The 19,879-nt window shown below is 38.9% G+C and overlaps 1 protein-coding gene across 3 annotated transcripts in view; it reads left to right on the top strand.

Annotated features, from left to right (window-relative positions):
- The window catches only part of ccser1 (coiled-coil serine-rich protein 1), a 127,300-nt gene that overhangs the window by 45,541 nt on the left and 61,880 nt on the right, over nucleotides 1-19,879 (top strand). For all 3 annotated transcript variants that reach the window (XM_026188367.1, XM_026188368.1, XM_026188369.1), the window contains exons 8-9: nucleotides 5,744-5,821; nucleotides 17,817-17,894. In XM_026188367.1, coding sequence (XP_026044152.1) covers nucleotides 5,744-5,821; nucleotides 17,817-17,894 — 156 coding nt within the window. The remainder of the gene's footprint in view (nucleotides 1-5,743; nucleotides 5,822-17,816; nucleotides 17,895-19,879) is intronic.

The following is a 19,879-nucleotide window of genomic DNA, read 5'->3' as shown; positions in this document are numbered from 1 at the left end:
AAAAAACTAAAGGAGTGCAACAGAGAGAGAGGGTACACAGCAGCAGAACATGAATATGAAAGAGGCGTTTCTTTGCCCTCTTTGCTTGCTCTGTTGTGTCATTAACTTGCAAATTTTGTTACCTTCCAAAAGCAGACATAAACCATTCTGCAACAAGGGGAGGGTGACTCGACATGTCTGTTTTCTTTGCATTTCATTTGCTTGACCTTCTGGTATTGAGCCCCGGTCTTTGGCTTTGTTTAACTTAACTTATAGCCTCTTGCGTTCACCTTTGCCGTTGTACACTTGTGTCTGCTTTTGCAAGCTTTTGCCAATCAATAGCAGGTGCCAACACTTTTCACTGTCAAACACTTTTGTCCACTTCAAACGTCCTATCACTGGGCCGAAGCTCAGCCAAGTAGACAGGGTCATAACTCTGCAGTATGTGGAACCTTGCATGTGAAACTTTGGGATTAGAATTCCTGCTGTCAGTCCTCTGTGTGTGCAAAGGTGCACGGACTGTAATTTGTTCACTTTTTACTTTATTTATTGGAAATTCTACTTCAAATCAAATCATTATTACATACTGTATTACATGCATTACGTGCATCAAGGTCACATAGAGATTCTTTTATCTAATGTCTAATCTAACCTACATCTGGTGATTGAGAAGACCTCCCCGTTGCTGTGTCACCCTATCAGAGGTTATGAAATCAAAAGACACTTTATGGTGGTGATTGTCCACAGGCTACTGTTACGCCCCAGTCTAGGGGTACAGGAACGCAACATAAGTTTGAAAAGACTGCCCCGCCCTGGTCCCCAAAACCATACACAGAGGGAAACCAATTCCTTAGTGAATCGTGTTTTATTATCTACACTGCAAAAATGAAGCTCCAGGGTGAACAAAGGCCAAAATAACAAACAAAACAAGCTAAGTCAGGAGGAGGTGCTATCTAAAACCCTATGTGAAATCAAACATCAAACAAAAGACAAGCGCTACACCTAACTCCCTAACTGAAATAAACAGGAGAAAACAGTGCAAGGAAAAACAATACGGCAGCTCACCCCTTCTGTTGCAGTGCTATTTACAATGTGCTATGTACAATGAAAGCTAATATACACACTATATACAAAACTCAGAGAAGCCGCACAAATCACAAGCACAAAAGTCTCAAGTTTTGGAGGCCAGGGTCAGGTCTGCTGCTGCTGTCAGTGGCTGCCCCGGGACAACTGCTGGTGAGGGATTTGAAGAAGATCACATGGCCAGGGGACCAATCAGCAGCCGTCAGCTCATCCACTCCGGGACCTGCAAAGACTTAAAGGAACAGACAACAACAGCCACCAAAACAGATTATGGACAGGGCCATAACATACCCAAAGATTTTGTCTTTCACCTAATTATGCTTATTGACTTGCAAGCTTTCAGTGCAGACCTGTGAATTCTCCCCTCTGAAGTAACACACTAGTTAATCAATTTAGGGGACTTTTGAGGCTCAATAAGAACCCTAAATTGAGCTTAAGTCACCAATGAATTGAAATATAGCTAATCAAAATTCACTTACTTCACTTATGTTAAAAAATTAGTCCCAAATTTTGAGCATTTCATCAGTCTGGGTTGAAAATTATAATTTTTATTTTTCAACTATCCATAGGTTTGTGATTGTTGAAAAGGACTTTGGTCATTATTTTCAGCTGCTTTGAGGTACTGAAGCTCAGATGTGTTGTTCCGCACTCATGTTAGAGTGATACTATCATGGGTTTACATCTCTACAGTGTCTTCTTTGAATTGCAAATAAATGGAAAGTTATGGAAATTCACTTATAATGTATTTCAAACCGAAAACCTCAAGTCCCCAAAACCATAGCCTGAAATTCTGGAAAATCTTTACAGTTACTTAACGTTGACCATATAATTCAGATTACTGTGTTTTTGACTTCTGTCTAATTTCCATTGTTTTTTCAAGTGCCCCAAAAACATGCAAAACCACTCGATTTAGGTGCTTTCAGAGATTACTTGAGTTGAAATTCTCTGCAGAACTAAACTTATAGACTTATGAACTAAACTTTAATGATTTGAAAGAAAGAGAACTCGCCACGTCTTAACTTTATGTCAAAGTTATGGCAGGTGGAAACAAAACACAGAATTCCCTGTGGTTCAGCTCCCAAGGCTCTAGAGACATCAAACAGATTTCACTTGGGTTCCCAGGAGACTGGAGACACTATTGCATATCTTCTTCCCTGCCATGCGCGAGTTTTTGCAAGAATAATTTTTCCCCCCAAAAAAGAAGGCTCATCAGTAGGCCTCAGTGGTCCACTGCAGAAACCTTACTGAAGAACCTAGTTGATACATCGCAACAATTCATGGAAGATGGAGGGTGAGATTAACAGAGCAGACTCTCAAAGCCCCAGAGACCGACATATTTAGATATCAACTCCCAAACAGTAAGATCTTTGGAGAGCTTATCAAAAAGCCCAACATTGAAAGTACATTAAAAGATTTGAATGTGAGAGCATCACGTCTCAGAAAAAATAGATTTGCATAATTGAAAGTTTACATTGACACCTAACATTGACCTTTTAATCCAGAATCCAGCCTTGATTTTTGCGACAGCCTATCTGTGAGCGATCTACACCTTTGAATTCAGGAGCTTGTAAAAGTTATCAAGACACGACTGGGCTGCACACAGCTGTTGTGAGCTTATTTGATGTAAATTGATGCAGTTTCCCATTCTTTATAAACATATAGACTATAATATCTGTAGAACAGGATTAACAACTGTTTTAAAAGAATTTTCTTTTCATCAGTTAGTTAAGAGGAACGTATTTTCCAGTGGGGTTGGATAAAAATTTCTTATGGCACCAAAAATTCAAAAAATTGAGGAAAAACAATTTATATAGCTTCCGATTTCAAATTGAAATGATACAAACGATACTAATAAAAATCAAAATACTAGCACAAGCAGTAAGATTTGATGTCAAAAATAATAACAAAGGATTGTCCTATACAAATAAAAGATGCTTATCATTATGCAGACACAAACAATTTGAACCATGAACACTCCTTTCAGATATATATATATTTTTTAACAGTGTTTTCTGTCGGCTGCATGGATGAACATTTGTAAAATGCCACTGTCTGTGTCCAGAAATGTTTCCTATGGTGATCTCCATTTGTCAGTGTCAGCGATGGATTCTAGGAAGACCGTGACTGACTTTTTGTTACGGCTTACACTCAGACTGCTTCCTCCACCACGTTGTTAGAATGCGGATATAACAGAATGACATTGAAAATGGTGTTTCTTGCAGTTCCGATTGTGCCATCCAAATCTGTTAAAACAGTTTTTGGAAAGAACAGTGTCATTCAGAATCATCAGCATTTCCAAAAGTTCTGATGAACTTCTACAAATAAATTTGTGTTGGATTGTACAGATAGGTGTGGAACACAGCAAAGCGGAGTAATTCAATGTCCTCGCTTAATCGCATGAGAGTATTTTAAAGCAATTTCTATAAAAAAGACGAATGTCTGTCAGAGAGCGAGGTGGTATGAATGCCCCGTGAGTTATTTGAAGGTTTTCATTTCTTGATTTAACTCATGTGTGGATGTGATTAAAGGTGCGCATCAAACTACAAAACCTGCTTTCCTTTCTTAGGCCATTCATCATCTGTAGACATTTAGTTTCAGTGTAGTGCCAGTCATTAAATCCATGGCTCCCCGGCAGCCAATTCCTAAATCTAAGAGCCTTTTTACTGAGCCACGTCTAATTGTGGGGACAGTTGTGTGTTAAGGCCTGTGGGACAGGGGTGACCTTAAAGAGGATGGGTATGTGTTAGAAGGAGACAGAGTGAGAGTGTGTATGTGTGTTTAGGGGGGTGTCACTGAGTACACGCCTGTCTGTCTACATAGGAAAAGGCATTGATCACCAATGACACATTGAGGGCCTGACGCCACAGCACACCTATAACTCTGATAGGGAGGCATGCTTCTTTAAAAGGTCAGCCAAACCAATAAAGCATCAAGTTTATGCTGTGCAAAGATTTGGGCTCAAGTGTTTCTCAGAACCTCCTTCAAAACCAATGAGACAGCTGGAATCTTGTGAGTTTCGCAAGATCACAATCGCAAGGAAATTGATCTTGTCAGGCTTCAAGCTAAGTGTCTGATCCTGAGTTGATCAGACCAAGTCAGCATCTTAGGAGGAAACATTGGCAGCTGTGCCGAGAGACTTGCAGACTACAAGTAACCATAACTTTAATCTAACCTTACTCTAAGATTATCATTAAATGAATTTAACCGCAATCCCAACCTAACCTTGTAACAGTGAAGTGGGCATGTCATGTTTTGTAGTGGCTGTGCTGTGCATCTGCAGGCAGACCAACTTGGCTTTTTAAGTGTGATTGTTTAGGAGATTAGTGTAACCGCTTCTATAGCATGTGTGTTGTCAAAAGTGGAGATTATCTTAATTAAGAGAAGAGCAAAGAATGCAAGCCAAGTGCTTTCTATCTTTCAAAGATCTTTAGAGAGCAGGATGTTGTGTTTCCTCTTTGATGCTCTCTTACTTCCTCATATGATTCAGTAATGTGATCTAAAATGTCATGATAGGGAGACACTCACCAAATCACCTGCCAAGTATGTTTTTTTGTTTTTTTTTTAAGTATTTGCCCTTTTTAAAATGAAAGCCACGGACAACATCATCTCAGAATGTTTGTGAAAGAAACCATCTGTCAAATTAGGTTATTTAAAAGCTGAAAGTAGGCTAACACTATGCACATATGATTAAACTTCAGCCTAAAAATCCAATTTTTATAGACTTCTTACTGTATCTGGTCATTTCGCCTAACAACAGTGGGGTTAGTTGGCATATAAATCTCCTAAAGGGCAAAATATGGCAAGGAATAGACTTCACTGAATATTCAAGTGGAGATAATGTTTTATTTTTTTGGATGATACTTATTTTTACCTTTCCTCTTTCCTTCTCTTGTTATATCATGTATCTTGTCATATCTTCCATCTGTGTACTGTCATGTCCCTACCATGCAAAAGTACACCAATAGCAGCAGTCCTAGCTTGAGACACGATTTTCCTCTCTGCTTTCCCATATGACCCATCAGGAGCCCTCAGCAGTGATCTATATACCCGCATATGCTCTTCTTAAGGGACGGTGTTTCTGTGCACCTGTGTGCAGATTGTACGTGATTGCACATGCTCCTTTTGTCACATGAAAACAGGCTGTGTGTTTGTGTGTACGCGTGTGCATTTTGGATCCCCTTCTGGCTGCCTCTGCTCTCTGCCCACTAGATAACTGTGCTGAGAAGCAGTGCCAAAAAGCGTCAAATCACAACTGTCATCAGAAAAAAAGAGCTTTTGTAAGAAATCAGGTGAAAATAATGCAGCTGGCAACATGAAATTGTTCTGATACAGACATGTTACCTACATTTACATTTTTGATGTCATTCAAATATAGATGAATCAGATTTTCTGTAAAAAAAAAAAAAAAAAAAAGGAAAGTCAGGGATGAAAATGAGCACCTGTCTTCAGAACTAATGTTTTTTTTATACCTTCGTCTGTTTTCACACTGAATGTTTAGCGAGGCTTTTGTAATACTGCCTAACTGTGAATATACTTAGCAGAAAAAGAAGAGTAAAAACAAAATTCCTTAATGTTGTAATGTTGTCATTTTAAGCATCTGACTGGTTTATCTTCAGCACAGTACAGCACGCAGACCTCATCGTGATGTTCTGGTTATAGCCGTGTTTTTGTCTTTTTGCAGAGCACAGAGACAAGTCCTGCCAGCAGCCTTCAGTCTCTACCCATCAGCCCTTGCAGTGAAAAATCTCTTCCGTTTAAGGTAACACGGAGCAGTCTGTTTTATACTAAATTTAGCTATTTGTTCAGTGAGAACGGCTGTATTACAAGCATCAAATTTACAGATGCATTAAAAGTGTGAGGCAATGAAAAATATTAATAAAAATGTCCTCCCAGCTTTATATCTTACAAAAACAGAGCTTATGCTTTCACTTAATACATGCACAGTAAAGTTGTAGTGCTCACTTGTTATTCTTTTTCCATAGCCAACCCTTCACTTCAATTAGCCAGCTAGTTTAATTAAAAGAACACAGCAGGCTCGGTGTGATCAAAAATATAAAACTGAATCTTCCTTTGATCCATGTGTCTCGTTCAGTTTTACCCATATCAGAACAATTAACACTTTTTTTTCACATCAGCTTCTAATGAATCACGAAAAGATCAAATAGGAAGAAAGAGAGCAGAGCAGCAAGGAAGGCAGCGTGAAGGAGAGAGAGAGAAAGAGTTGGAAAAAGGATGATTAAAAGCAGGAGAGTTGCAGATATAGAATGGGAGAGGGGCAACGTGTTTTGATTGTCTTGACAGGCTCCAGATGCCCTCTGTCAACCTTGTCCATCCCAGCCGTGCGATCTGGATGAGATTTATTAATCTCTGTAGGGAGCATGTGCATCATTGCTCAAGTGCATGCTTGTGTGTGAGCGGGATTTAAGTTTGCCATGGGAGGTCTTTTGTCGAGCTTTCCCCCTGGATTTAGTTGGGTCACATCAGAGGTCTTGTTAGCCTGTTGGAGGAGGGAGGCGTAGTAGAGCCATCAGCTCTGTGGTTCTCATCTTTGATGTGTGTGTGTGTTTTTTTTTTAACTGCAACATAATGAAGTTCCCTTTACATACATGAATGTACACACTGGTAAAGGTCTTTTAAAATACAGTCTAGTGATACTTACCCACAAAATACTGACACACTGCCAACAAATACTGCGTTTGGTTGTCACTAAGGGCACCTGTATGTGTGCACCACTTAATCTTAGGGCTGTATATAGACTTTGTGTTTGTATAGTTGTCACAGCGTGTTAGTGTTTCACAAAGAGTGGATGTTTGTGTGAGTGTATGCCCTCTTTATTGACCTACATGCTGTATCAGTGGCAGCTGGACGATAAGGAAAAATTAAAAATGTAGGATGGGACACTGCATGCTGACAGCAGCTCTGGCTGAAAAGTACAGATGGACAGACAGGGAACATGGACCCATTGAAAAGAAGGGATCAAATGGGGTAGAAAAGAGTAGGAAATGGTTTCAGTAAACTATCCAAAACAGACTTGGAGACAGGCAATTGACTATAATCAAAAGATTATTTGACTGGACAGGGGAAACCTGAAATTTCTTTTTGGGGGTAATTTTATCTGATGTGACAGTGGATGTTGAGGAGGCAGAGAAGAATGTCACAAATGTCACTGGATTGAATTGAACCGTGGACATTTGGATTATGTGACATGTACTTTAACCACCTGGCTTAGGCTTTCAATCCTAAAAGCTGTAATTTCCCGTCTGTGGAAAAAGGTTGGAGTGCTACTATGTACAGATCAATCAGAGTACTGTAGATTTGTGTTAGAATGTCTACGTTTGATTTTATCTCGACTTTGGAAGTGTGTATCGTGCCTCAGTTAAAAACAGAACATTTCCAGTTAATCCCAGTTTTTCATCAAGAGGAATTGATATTTACACTTTTTTGGACCATTCTCTGCAAAACCAAGAGATGGTTGTGTGGGAAGATCCCATTGGATCGGTAATAGACCAACAACTATAGCACATTCAAAGCCCCTTAAATCACCTTTCTTCCCCATTGTGATGCTGGGTTTGAAGTCCAGCATCTCTACATCCCTAAATGCACTAAGTTGCTGGCAGGTGATCGGCTGATTAGATAAGTGCGTTTATGAGCAGTTGAACAGGTGTACTTAATGAAGTGGCCATGAGCATGTGTGTATAGATTGGGAGAGAGCCAAAGAGAGAGATGAAACACTCATTCAGCAGATCTTCTGTGCTTGTCATCAGATGAGGAGAGTTTTCTTAAAGGAGGAAAGGGTCACGATCGATAGAGATAAAAACAAATCAGGGAGAAAGCAGCAAGAATTGCAGGAAATGAGTTTAACTTGAAGATGGGACAGAGGTAGATGATTGAGAGAAGTGTATATATAGGAGAGAGGTAGGTGGTAAAGGCTGAGCTTTTCACAGAGCTAGATGAATTGAAAACAACATAAATACAGAGAGGGTATATCGCCTGAGTAGAAGCTTCATATGAGGAAAAAGTTTCAATGTTGAGAAAAGGACATTGTATTTCTTACTTTGGGACAGACTGAAGAAAAGAGATGAGGGAGAAAAGCTGCTGGGAAAAGTGTGGGAGCTATAGCTGAAGTGTAGCCATTCAAGAGCAAAGCATTCGGTTTGATGACATTAACTTGATAAGGAAAAGGGGAGGAAATAAACACCGGAGTGCAAGAGGTGGAGGCGAGACCAAGCGATGAATGAGAGATAGAGAAGAAGCCGGTGTTTGAGAAATACTGCGTGAAGATGGAAGAAGAACAAGAGGGAGGGCTGAGAAGAAGAGAATTTGCCCTGGCACTCTAGAAAACGACTCGGCATGTGTAAAAATAATCTACGGTATCCACCTGAGAGGCTGCAGTGTCACAGTGCGACCTAGTTTAATTTAGACCCAATGCATATGACATGATTTTTACCAGATTTTGTCCCAGTTAAAGTATTCTACTGTATCTTAGAAGAAAGTAGCAGAAAAAAGAAATCACGCTAGAGTTGCCGCTAGAGGTGTACTCCACCAGTGTGTTCATTAAAGAAAAAAATGTCAAGGGCAGCAAGTTTTGCACCTGATGAAATGTTGTTTTGTGTACACTCACCTTTGCTTCAGCAGCACGGTGAACTTCTTTTTATAGTGGAACACTTATCATCATGTCAGAGGCAGCGTAATTAGAAATTAATAATGCATAATTCTGATGACTGTGAATTTATAATTACCGACTTTTCCCCACAGTGATGCCCTAATCACTGCGAGAGGGTTAAAAGGATGCATGCTTTGAGGAAAGCACGGAGATATGCGGCTATGTGCGTTATACACACCTTTCTGACACAGACAACACGCAGCTATATCGAGATGCACAAAATGTCATTTCTTTAAGCCGCAGCACAGAACAGACTGCCACTCTCATCTCCCCGTTTCATCCTTTGTCTCGTTTTTGAATCTCTCTTTCCAGATAACCTTTTATCTCTGTTACACTACGTGAGAAACTTCGCGTTTAGTAATTGTTGTGAGGCTCAGGCATCAAATTCCACTTTTTTTTCTTCTTCAAATTTTGCTCCTCTGCATCAGTGGTCCTGTGATATGAGTTCTCGGGTTAAAATCAAAACCGTTATTAGTGAAATTGTAACTCGCCTTTTTACATCTCAAATTATTCATTACGATTTAGCTCAGTGCGGGGTGCTGTCAGAAAAAAAATACAAATTAGACCATTCTACTGTGTGCTATGATAAAGCCTGAAAAGTTTGCCACCCTGCCCCTGGGCTACCTTAGAACTAGACAGCTGTGTTTCTGATTCCACGACACCTGCTGATAGGAGGAAACCATGGCTCATTATTTGTGATTTGCTAATAGGGTCAGAGATCGAGAAGTGATATTTTAGAGACAGCTTTAAACCTCGGAAGTACAGATACTGTATATATTATATTATTTCTATCACCACAGCACTCAACTTTTGGACTGCACAGGAAAACATTTTAATGATTTGAAAATTTCCCTACAAGCCAAATGTTTTCTTTCAGCTTTAATGGATGTGGAGTTCTTACTTTACACAGATATGAACTCACTGGATGCTTTATTAGCCAAACCTTGCTAGTACAGCGTTGGACCCCCTTTTGTCCTCAAAACTGACTTAATGATTTGTGGCACTGATTCAACAAGGTGCTCGAAACATTGCACAGAGATTCTGGTGCATATTGACACAATAGCATCAAACAGTTGCTTCATCCATGATGTGAATCTCCCCTTCTGGTACTCTGTTGGACTGACATCACAGTCATGTTCAAGACACCAGTTTGAGATGATCTGAGCTTTGAGACATGCTTAGCTATCGGGCTGGAATAAGCCATCGATACTGGGGAACAGTGTGATTGTAAAGGGGAGGATATGATCAGCAACAGTTCTCAGGTAGACTGGGACATTTAAACAGTCCTTGCTTGGTACTAAGAGGCCTAAAGTGTGCCAAGACAGTATCCCCTACACCATTACACCACCACAAGCCTGAACCGTTGATACAGGCAAGATGGATCCATCCTTTTCCATGTTGTTTTCTGCCAAATTCTGAGCCTACCATCTGAAAGTTGAAATAGAACTTGAGACTCATCAGACCAGGCAACATATTTCAAATCCTCTGTGGGCAGTTTTTGTGAGTCCGTGTAAATTAAAGCCTCAGTTTTCTATTCTTAGCTGACAGGAGGGACACATGGTGTAGTCTTCTACTGCTGTAGCCCATCTGCTACAAGACTCAACATGATGTGCGTTTAGAGATGCTTTTCATACCTTGGTTTTAACAAGTCGTTAGTTTAGTCGCCTTCCTATTAGTGTGAAGCAGTTTGGCCAGTCTTCCTGCCGTATGGCATCAAAATGGCTTTTTACCCCAGAGAAAAGCTTCTTGCTGGATGGTCTTTTTTGGGCTATTCTCTGTAAACCCTAGAGATGATCGTGTGGGAAAATTCTCAGTGGAACAGCCGTTTCTGAATTACTTAGACGAGTCCATGCAAAATTCAAAGTTAAATCACCTTTCTTCTCTATTCTGATTCGTTCAGCTTGGTCTGAATATCAGGAGGTTGTCTTGATCATGTCCCAAAGCCTAAGTGCATTAAGTTTCTACCACGTGTTTGGCTTGTTAAAGACAGCATGAACAAGCAGTCGATCCGGTGTAGTGAGTATATTTACAACCCCTGAACCATGTACCGGTACTGGTCCATGAGTCGTTTGGTGCCGGGCTGCGAGAGTTGAGGCTCGCGTGTGAAATTTATGGGTTTCAGTGTTTTTAGGGTTTTTTAGTGTTTTTATCTATTAAAATTTTTTTTTTTTTATAACTCTGATTCCCTGGGTCTTTTTTGGTACTGGTACTGGTTTTATTTTGATGTATTCATCCACAACACCTTAAAGGCCGGTCCGTGAAAATATTGTCGGACATAAACCGGTCCATGGCGCAAAAAAGGTTGGAGACTCCTGTTTTAGATGTCTACTAAGCACATTTCTTGTCTTTTTTCAGACTTGGATTTAGTTAACTTTTTTTATGTTGCTATTTGTTGTGAAGCACTTTCTGATCCTTGTCTTGAAAGGTGCTATATAAATAAAATTTGACTTTACTTTACAGATATATCCATTGTGTATGGGCGTGTCCAGAGCCACTTAAATCTATTTTAAAAGCTACTGACATTATGGTGACCTGCTATTGACAGTTAATTTAATTTGAAAAGACAGCTGACCGAGGTCAGAGTAACCTGTTATCCTTTCTTGATAAGACTTGATAATGTGATGCAGATCACACATTTTGAATCACCTCTTCTCTGTTTTTAACTTAACCTCCTAGGACCTGGCCTCCACATATGTGGACATCACATTTGGGGTTATTTAGACCAAAATACTCAATTTTGCTCTACAAGGAACTGTCCACTCATGAGGACATTATGCTGCTACTGTTCTATCACAATTTTAAATGAATATCCTCATATGTGGCTCTCATTTTTCTCATAAACAAAAATTAGGCCAAAAAAAAAAATCTGGTAATTCTTTGTTTTTACATTCATCAGGTCCCAATGTGCCCAAATATAAAAGAGAAATTAAAAATGCATGCCGTGGAGGAGTTCGGGTGTTAGGAGGTTAAACGGAAAAGTTCACAACAAAATCAAATCTACATATTTTTCATCTAATCTGTAGGGCTGTTGATATAAGCTTTTTCTCTTGCCCTTTTCAATGTGCATAAATAAGCTATTAATATAGTTACCAAGGCAGACATAAAGTAGATAAACAGAGACAGCCAGCAGATAGAAATGAAGATGGATTCAGATACAGGGTGAATATTAAATACGTGAGGCAAGCAACTTTATGCTGGATCAGTTTGCACATTTGTCTTTGTGATATCATTTTTTTTTTTTTTTTTTGGTGACGAAATGAAAAGTGAGGTTGGACAAACTGTACTGGACTCTCCAAGAAGCCATATGTGAGATGCCTGAATTATATTTGGTCTTGGTACACTGTGCCATATCACTTTTATAGACCGTTCATTTGTGTTGAGGAGTCCACATTGTGCTGCATGTCTTTGTCGCTTTTTTCTGGGGGGGCTTCCACACAGCGTAGCTAAGTACACAGTTTTTATGCAAATGATTTACCAACAGAAAGCATTTGATATGTGGACATAAATCATGGAGTCTTAAGCTGGCATTCAGTGTACTTAATTTTGTAATTTTTCAGCTGTGACCATATCAGACTCTCAAAACGTGATCAGAACTTCCACAGATGTACTTTTTAGTAAGAAACAAGGAGTCATTTGCGTAATTAAGATTTATTTTAAAAACTTGCATGGATGTAATATGTATAAAGGAAAGAATTTTTCCTTTTTCATCCTGTTTAACCTTCAGGTTTAAAATGATAAAACCGAATGTTCAGTCCATCTCTCACGAGAAATCGCGTGTATCTCAGAGACTACATCTCGGCTTTTGAGTGATAGATTCACAATTTAGTTCATGTCTTTCTTTGTGATGACACATTAGGCTTTCTCCGTGCGTTACCTGCATCAAGAAGTCGGTTTGTGACTGAGACTCCATTTAAAGAATCCATTTAAAGCTAAAGGGTGGCTGAGCATTTGAAACAGCTGCCGAGAATACGGGAAGTGCCTCCCTGCGGGTTTAAGATTTATGGACGCTTCTGAAACGTTTAAGTCAAATCAGATTAGCTGTTATTGTTTTGTGTTTTGTTTTTGTCTGTACTAAAAGCAAAGTTTAATAAATTAGGGTTTCTGAGTCCCTTCCCAACATGTGTATGCTGCAGTGCTGCTAAAAGTAAAATTGTCCGGGAGACCCTCTAACTGTGGTGCGATTGTAAGACTCCAGGTGTGGTCAATTATTATTATTACATTTTACATTTTAGCTAGTTTAATTCTCCAACACTCATAGTTAAAGTGCAAGGTTAGGGTTAAATGCTGGATAAATTGGTATAAAGATAACACGGAGAAGGCATTTTGTCATGTTGTTCTTGCTTACACCCATTTCATCAATATCAAGAAAAATCCAATTTGTTAAAGAAATTGAAGAAAATTGGATGTTGACTAATTGACAAACAACCAGCACATTTTCTCAATGATGTTTCCCAAAAAAAAAAGAAGAAAAAAGTTGAATCATTTCTCGTAACAAGAGGAATAAAATTCATCCCCATACCCTCTTCAAATGACTGCTGATTACATGCATAGAGAGCCTCAAACGCTTTACAAAATCACATCTCTTTGCAAAAGTGGATGCACTCCAATGATTTTGATCAGATTTAGCCCCACTGAGGCTGTTCTGTTCACATTAGAAATAAATTTGTATGCCCCACTTTTCTGCCATGGGTTCTCCATTCTATTCTGCCTTGAAAAATTGGTTTGAATGCCACCTGATGGGTGACTGAATGCACTTTATGGCGCTTCTTTCAGCGAGCAGAATAAAATTTCTCATTTTAGCTTTAAATGTGTTCATCACATTGAGATCTTATTTGTATGTGCACTGCCCTGGCATTGCTTGGCTCTGCATGTCCAGGGGCCGTGGATAAAAATTGCATTGCATTGTAATTCCTCAGGGATTAATGCAATATTTCTGTTCAAGTAAAGCTGAGGTCTGCCTTCCAGTAGAAGTACAGAGAAGAATTGTGACAACTGTATAACTGTTCAAAAATGACCAAACCAAACTATAAAGGTAGTAGATACAAATTGGATGATTTGATCAACCAAACATATGGCCTGTATGAACTATGCCATGCCATCACCTTCACCACACCAAGACATAAAATGAAAATAGATTTTTTATTTTGTTTTACTATAAAGAAGTTTAAAAGGGGAATAAAGAAACAGGAAGATAATATTGCATAAACATATTTCACATGTTCAGCCAATAGCCATCCACTTATGTCCACGAATTATTGTAGACTAAATCAATTTATTGCTGCATTTATAAGTGCAATATACACTTACCAGACATTTTATTAGGTACATTTTGCCAGTACTGGGTTGGACCCCTTTTGTCTTAAGAAATGCATTCATTCTAGTGGCTTATAATCAACAATGTGATGAAAACATTCTTCAGAGATCTTGGTTCAGTAAAGTGTCCCTGGATTTAATCATAAGCCTGTTCTCATCAATAACTCCTTTCTTCTGTTTATACTCGCAAGGTGTTTTTTGTCCTGTAAAGAAACCCATTAGGTCAATAAAGCATTGGATTTAGTCTCAACACTGACGTCACCACGACGATAGCATCGCACAGTTGCTGCAGATTTGTCTGCTGCACATCTGCGATGCAAATTTCCTGTTCCACTTCATCCCTTGGATTGTATATTGAATTCAGATCTGGTGACTGTGCTGGCCATTTGAGTACGGACATGACACATTAAATACATTTGAATATCAAACCATCTTTTCAGACTGTCATGTCTGTTGTTACACTCATTCATGGCCTGAACTGAAAAGGCAGATCTTCTTAGAGGAACTCTCCACGCGCGTTTGACTTTAATGCTCTGGTCACCTCTTTGCGAGCAGAGCATTCTACGGCTCTTTTCAGCGGTTAAGATGCAATATCGTGAGAGTTTTGAAACAGATTATATTAAGCTGCTGTATTTCTTTATCACTCGCTTTATCTTTCTCTAACATACCCTCTCGCATGTCTTTCTTCAGTTTATACTCCTAAGGTGTTTTCTGGGTCGTAAACAAACCGACGAAGTCAATAAAGTGTCCCTGGATTTAGTCATTAGCCTGTTCTCAGCATTTCATATAACTACTCTTATACATGCACTTTTAAAAGCTGCAGATAAGCCACATAGAAATGCACACACAAGACAATGAGGGATACCAACTGTGCCGTTGTAGCCAGACAGCTCATTTAGTGCAGCCTTCAGTCCTGTTCGGGTGAGATTAATTTTAGAGGCTGACTAATGTAGTAATTGTCACAGCATGTTAGTGATTTTTCAGTCCCATCCAAATCTCATGTTAGTAATTTGTGTGTGTGTGTATGTGTGTTCTTTAGTAGGAAAATAATATCCTTATTATCTATAAATACTGTTATCTCCCCTGCAAAGGCAGGGAAACAGAGTGCATTCTGATTTAACACCACTGGGTTTTGTTTTTGTTAATTGTTTTTCTATTTCCTGGTGGAAAATGTATTCTTTTATAGGTTTTATTACCGTGGAAGCACTTAGTGAAGCTTTTAGTTATGTCCTCCTTGACCATTATCGTGTGCCAAGGTAAGGGCCCCTGCATACACTTCAACATCAATTAGACTTGCAAAATAAAGAAGCCGTTAAAAAATAAAAACCACCTTAAAAACTTTGCAGACAGTGTGAAACCTTCTCACCGCCTCTGTAACTGTAAGCTTAGATCAAACAACATCTGATTTCCCCCCACTTTGCTTAATTGCCAAAATTGGTGGGACTCAACCTCTCATGATTGGCCAAGTTTTTATAATTGAAGAAGCAAGAATGCTGTGAAATTTCTTTTTGTTTTGTTTTGTTCACCACAATTTCTGGCACTTTTCAATGGGAAACACCTCAAGGGAACACCGTGAATGGTTACCTGAAAAGATTAACAGCATTTGGTACGATCCTTTTGTTTAAAGATTTATCACATTTCAATAGTTTTAGTTTTTTTTCCCTTTTACTATTATTTTCCTTTTATATTTTCTTTAATTTTGTTTTAGCAGCCTAGTCTTCTCCCTCCTTATGCCCTCACGTACATCCACTGACACATACATCACCCATCTACATACAACACCTCGCGTACATCATAATATCCTTAACTTTATTCACTGTGCAACAGCACAAATTGTGCTTAGTCTGGCACTTCTACCATTGCTAGTTCAGTTTTGTGTTATAGCCAATCAGAAAAACAGACTGGCTAAGATAACATGCCAGTTTTTTCTTTTCTGCACTACTGCAAGAATATTATCTGGATGTCGAAACAAAACATTACATAGTAAACTTTATATTAACATTAAATTATTTCCCTTTTTAAAGATATGGTGTTGAAAATTCCTTTATATTACCCTGAACCAGAAATTATTGCCAGAAAACCATAAACCATGAAGCCAAAACAATCAGATATTATACATACTTTAAAAAAACTTTATAGACGACACTGATACAGCACACTCATTCATTTATTTTTAAAATGTCTGTCAGCCAAAAATCAATCCATCCATCCATCTAGCTTCCCCTTGATTAAGTCACAATTGTCTCAAAGGGTCAACCAAAGCTACTGAATGAATAAGTGTCAACATGTACAATGCAAAACTTTGTACTCTACAGTGATCAGGCAGATTACAACCTCCTCATGGTTTACACGTAAAGGGTGAGAAAGTTGAATCTTTACAGTTTCACAATCCTTTTTCTCACACAGACTCAGACTTACAGAAATAATTTTTTCTAGCCCTCGATCCCCGGGGGTGTTCTGTACTGATTCACCGTACAGGTTCCATATTTACTTCTCTGAATTTTGAAGTGACTTGAAGAAAATTGTCAGGCTCGATGGGTCTTTTTTGCATCACAGAGGTCATTTAAAGGACGACGATGTAGCTATATGGTTCCCTGTGGTCTCCCTCTGACTCTGCGTGTCCTTTAGCTAGATGGCTCCCTGTGGTTTCAGACCATCATGCTCAGCCTCGGGGCCTCTCTGTCCTCTCCTCTATCAATGTCCCCCTTTTCTCACATTTCCCCCTCATTTTCCTCCTGTTATCTTGCCCCTCGTTTCCTCTTCTGCTTTTATGTCCTTGAAGAGGTAATGACAATCTGCCTGTCATTTTGCACTCTCTATCTTATTGCTCGTTTCCTCCCACTTCCTTATCCCCTTTCTCTTGTTCCCTCTCTCTTCACATTGTGTCGCTCTTTGTCCACATTTTAACTAACTGCCTGTTGCAGACTTAACTTGAATATTTTTAGCGAAGACTGTTGTGCCTTATATCTTATTTCTGACTTCCCCATGAGCCATCCTCTCAAAGCTCTCTGTTGACTGCAGGCAGGGTCTGAAGATGACTAGGCATTTGAAAACACTGACAGTGAAAAGGAGGCGCCACGCTTACATTTTTGCTTTAAAAAAAAAAGATTCCACGTCAACTAATTTTACGTGACAAAAATTGTTTTTATTTATTTATTTTTTTTACTTTTGCACTGGATAAATGAGACTAACACTGTTAAATGAGGACAGCGGCACAATTCTAACATAAATATCAACCAGATTTTAATGTAAGACATGTTCGCAACCACTTAGAATTTCTTTTTTTTTGCCCTTAAGCATTTTGTAAATTGTTTTTAAAGGTGCCATAAGAATAAAGTTGTTTTCATTAGTTTAATTATTTTCTATGTCTTCTGGAGCTTCTCTTCATCTTCCCTGCAAAAAAAAAAAAAACATCCCCTGACAACACAAGGTCAAATAAAAACTGCTGTGTGCTCTGGGGCGCTGCCACAGGACACAACGAGTTTATCGCTGTGATGTAGAGAGAAGAGGAGATCACAGTCGTGCAGAACGCACCGCATGACAACTTTATTACACAAACACAGGGCTCAGCAAGAATCGCAACACTCAACAGACTCATAAGTACATGTGAAAGACCTGCAGATACACACACAGAAACTCTCAGAGAATCACATACAAAGACAAACGCACAGAAGCATCCCTGTAATGTACTTTTGGCTGCATGCATTGCTTTGGTGGCTTTATGGTCCCTTAGATAAAACTGTAATGTTAAACATGGTTTGTTGTTTCTTGTGTTCAGGATCCCAGCAGAGAGGAAGCCTTGCTGCAACAACTGAGAGAGAAAGATGAGCTGATTATGAAACTCCAGAGCGAACTGGTAAGATCTTAGTTCTAAAAGTAATTCAAATCATTATGTAGACTTTTGATGATAATGATGCCCGAGTTCCTTCTTTTGCAATGTGGCATGTTTTTTTTTTCCCTTTCTTTTTTGCACAAGAAAAAAGTAAAATAAAATGACAGTAAGTGACAGCTTCTGATGAATCCCTTAGTAAATATAAATGAATCCAGTGAGGTGAAATATTTATTTTTCCCTTCCAAAAAATACTCTGTCTTTGTAGGTGATAAGAGAAGCAACTCAAAGTTTGAGACATGGAAGGTTTGCTCATATATTGTGTTTTATCTCTATCACAGTGTCTTTTTCTTCATCTTTGTCTTTTGGAACTTTGATATGAATAATTAAAACAGCTTGAGTGTGTTTGAATTATTTGTTTTAAGGATATAAATTAAAGACAAATTTTCTTTGAAGCACATTTTAAGGGTTCAGACTTTTAAAAGAAATGTTAACTAAAAAAAACAACAAACCAAAACACATGGATTTCAAAGGACTAGAAAGTGTAACTTTTGTTAAAATCGCTTTGTCAGTTTATCATCTTCTTAAGATCTTCTAGAAAAGATTGACCATAAAAGAGAGAGTACATTATGTGAGAATGGTTTTATAGTTGGCTTGAAGTCACAGCATCAACAGCAGAAAGCCTGTCTTCGTTAATGTAAACTGCTCGTTCACGCCAGCTTAATGTAATGACAAAAAATTATTGGGACTCCCGCCAAACGAGAGGTATAAGATGCGAAGCAACGACTTTTCCATTTTAAATGTGCTCACCATTTATTTGAAATATAGAGATGTAAATGCAAAATGTATCGTCTTGACAGTGTTTTCCTTTTTTTTTCCTTCTCGTCCTCTGGAGCGTGATTGTTGGATCATCTGCAGAAATGCCATTAAAATGTCTGCAATTTGTCACCTATTCTGTCGATGTAATGCAATGCAGACATTGTGCCAGGCTTTAGTAGAATAATGTGCCAATGTTGTAGCGGTATTGTAAGAGATGCCAGTCTAACCCAGACTTGAGTCTCATGTGGCATCTGTTTGTTTGATCATTCTCTGGAACATGCGTCTATTCCCCCCCAACTCTTTCTGTCTTTGACTCCCGTCCTTTCGCGTTCTGCCGTTCTGTCAGCAGCACCTATCCCCCTCTCTTCTCTTTCTCACTGTGCTGTTTTCAGCGCTGTGCGCATCTAATGTCGAATTAATGTCAAAATTGAGCAATTTTCAGGCAGCCTGGCTGGCAGGCAGGCAGACAGGCAGTAGGCTACATGTAACGTCAATGTTCCTCTCTGAAATTCGTGTTGATGGGCAGTGTAACAGACTTAACACTCACACATTAAAACACCTTTTTAAGCCTTTTCACATTGCAGCTTCTAAATAAAACACATTTATTCACAGGTCTCTCTTCTGTGCATCAGTGTTTCACACTCCCTCTCCCATACATTATTTTTGGACCAACCCTATTATTGAATGCCTTTGCACTGGGATCTACATCCTCCTTCATATCCCCCCCTCTGTCATGATAATGGGACAACTGACCTCAATAAATTAGAGTTTAACTGTTTGGTCAAATGTTTGCTGCTTACAAAAAAATTTATATTACCAAAATGAGTCTGTTCCCCTACAGCTAAGATGTGTTATGATTAAATAGATCAAATAAGTAGATAAATAAAAAAAAACTTTTGGTAAATCTTGTACTCTAGATTGTTTATAGGTTTAATTGTTCGTGATGTAGCAAAAGGGGGTCTGTTTTTTCACTCTGCGTGTTAGTTGTTCCACATGTTGATATTGCCAATGTATCATGGCGTTGATATCCTCTTCGGTTTTGGCCATATGTAGTGCTGTGATTTATGGTTAAACATCTCCACTGTTGTTCCAGATACAGTGGGGCAAAAAAGTATTTAGTCAGCCACCGATTGTGCAAGTTCCCCCACTTAAAATGATGACAGAGGTCAGTAATTTGCACCAGAGGTACACTT

The sequence above is a fragment of the Astatotilapia calliptera genome, chromosome 12, assembly GCF_900246225.1.
Source record: "Astatotilapia calliptera chromosome 12, fAstCal1.2, whole genome shotgun sequence".
In the NCBI taxonomy this organism is placed as follows: Eukaryota; Metazoa; Chordata; class Actinopteri; order Cichliformes; family Cichlidae; genus Astatotilapia; species Astatotilapia calliptera.
This window is presented reverse-complemented; position numbering and strand designations above follow the sequence as displayed.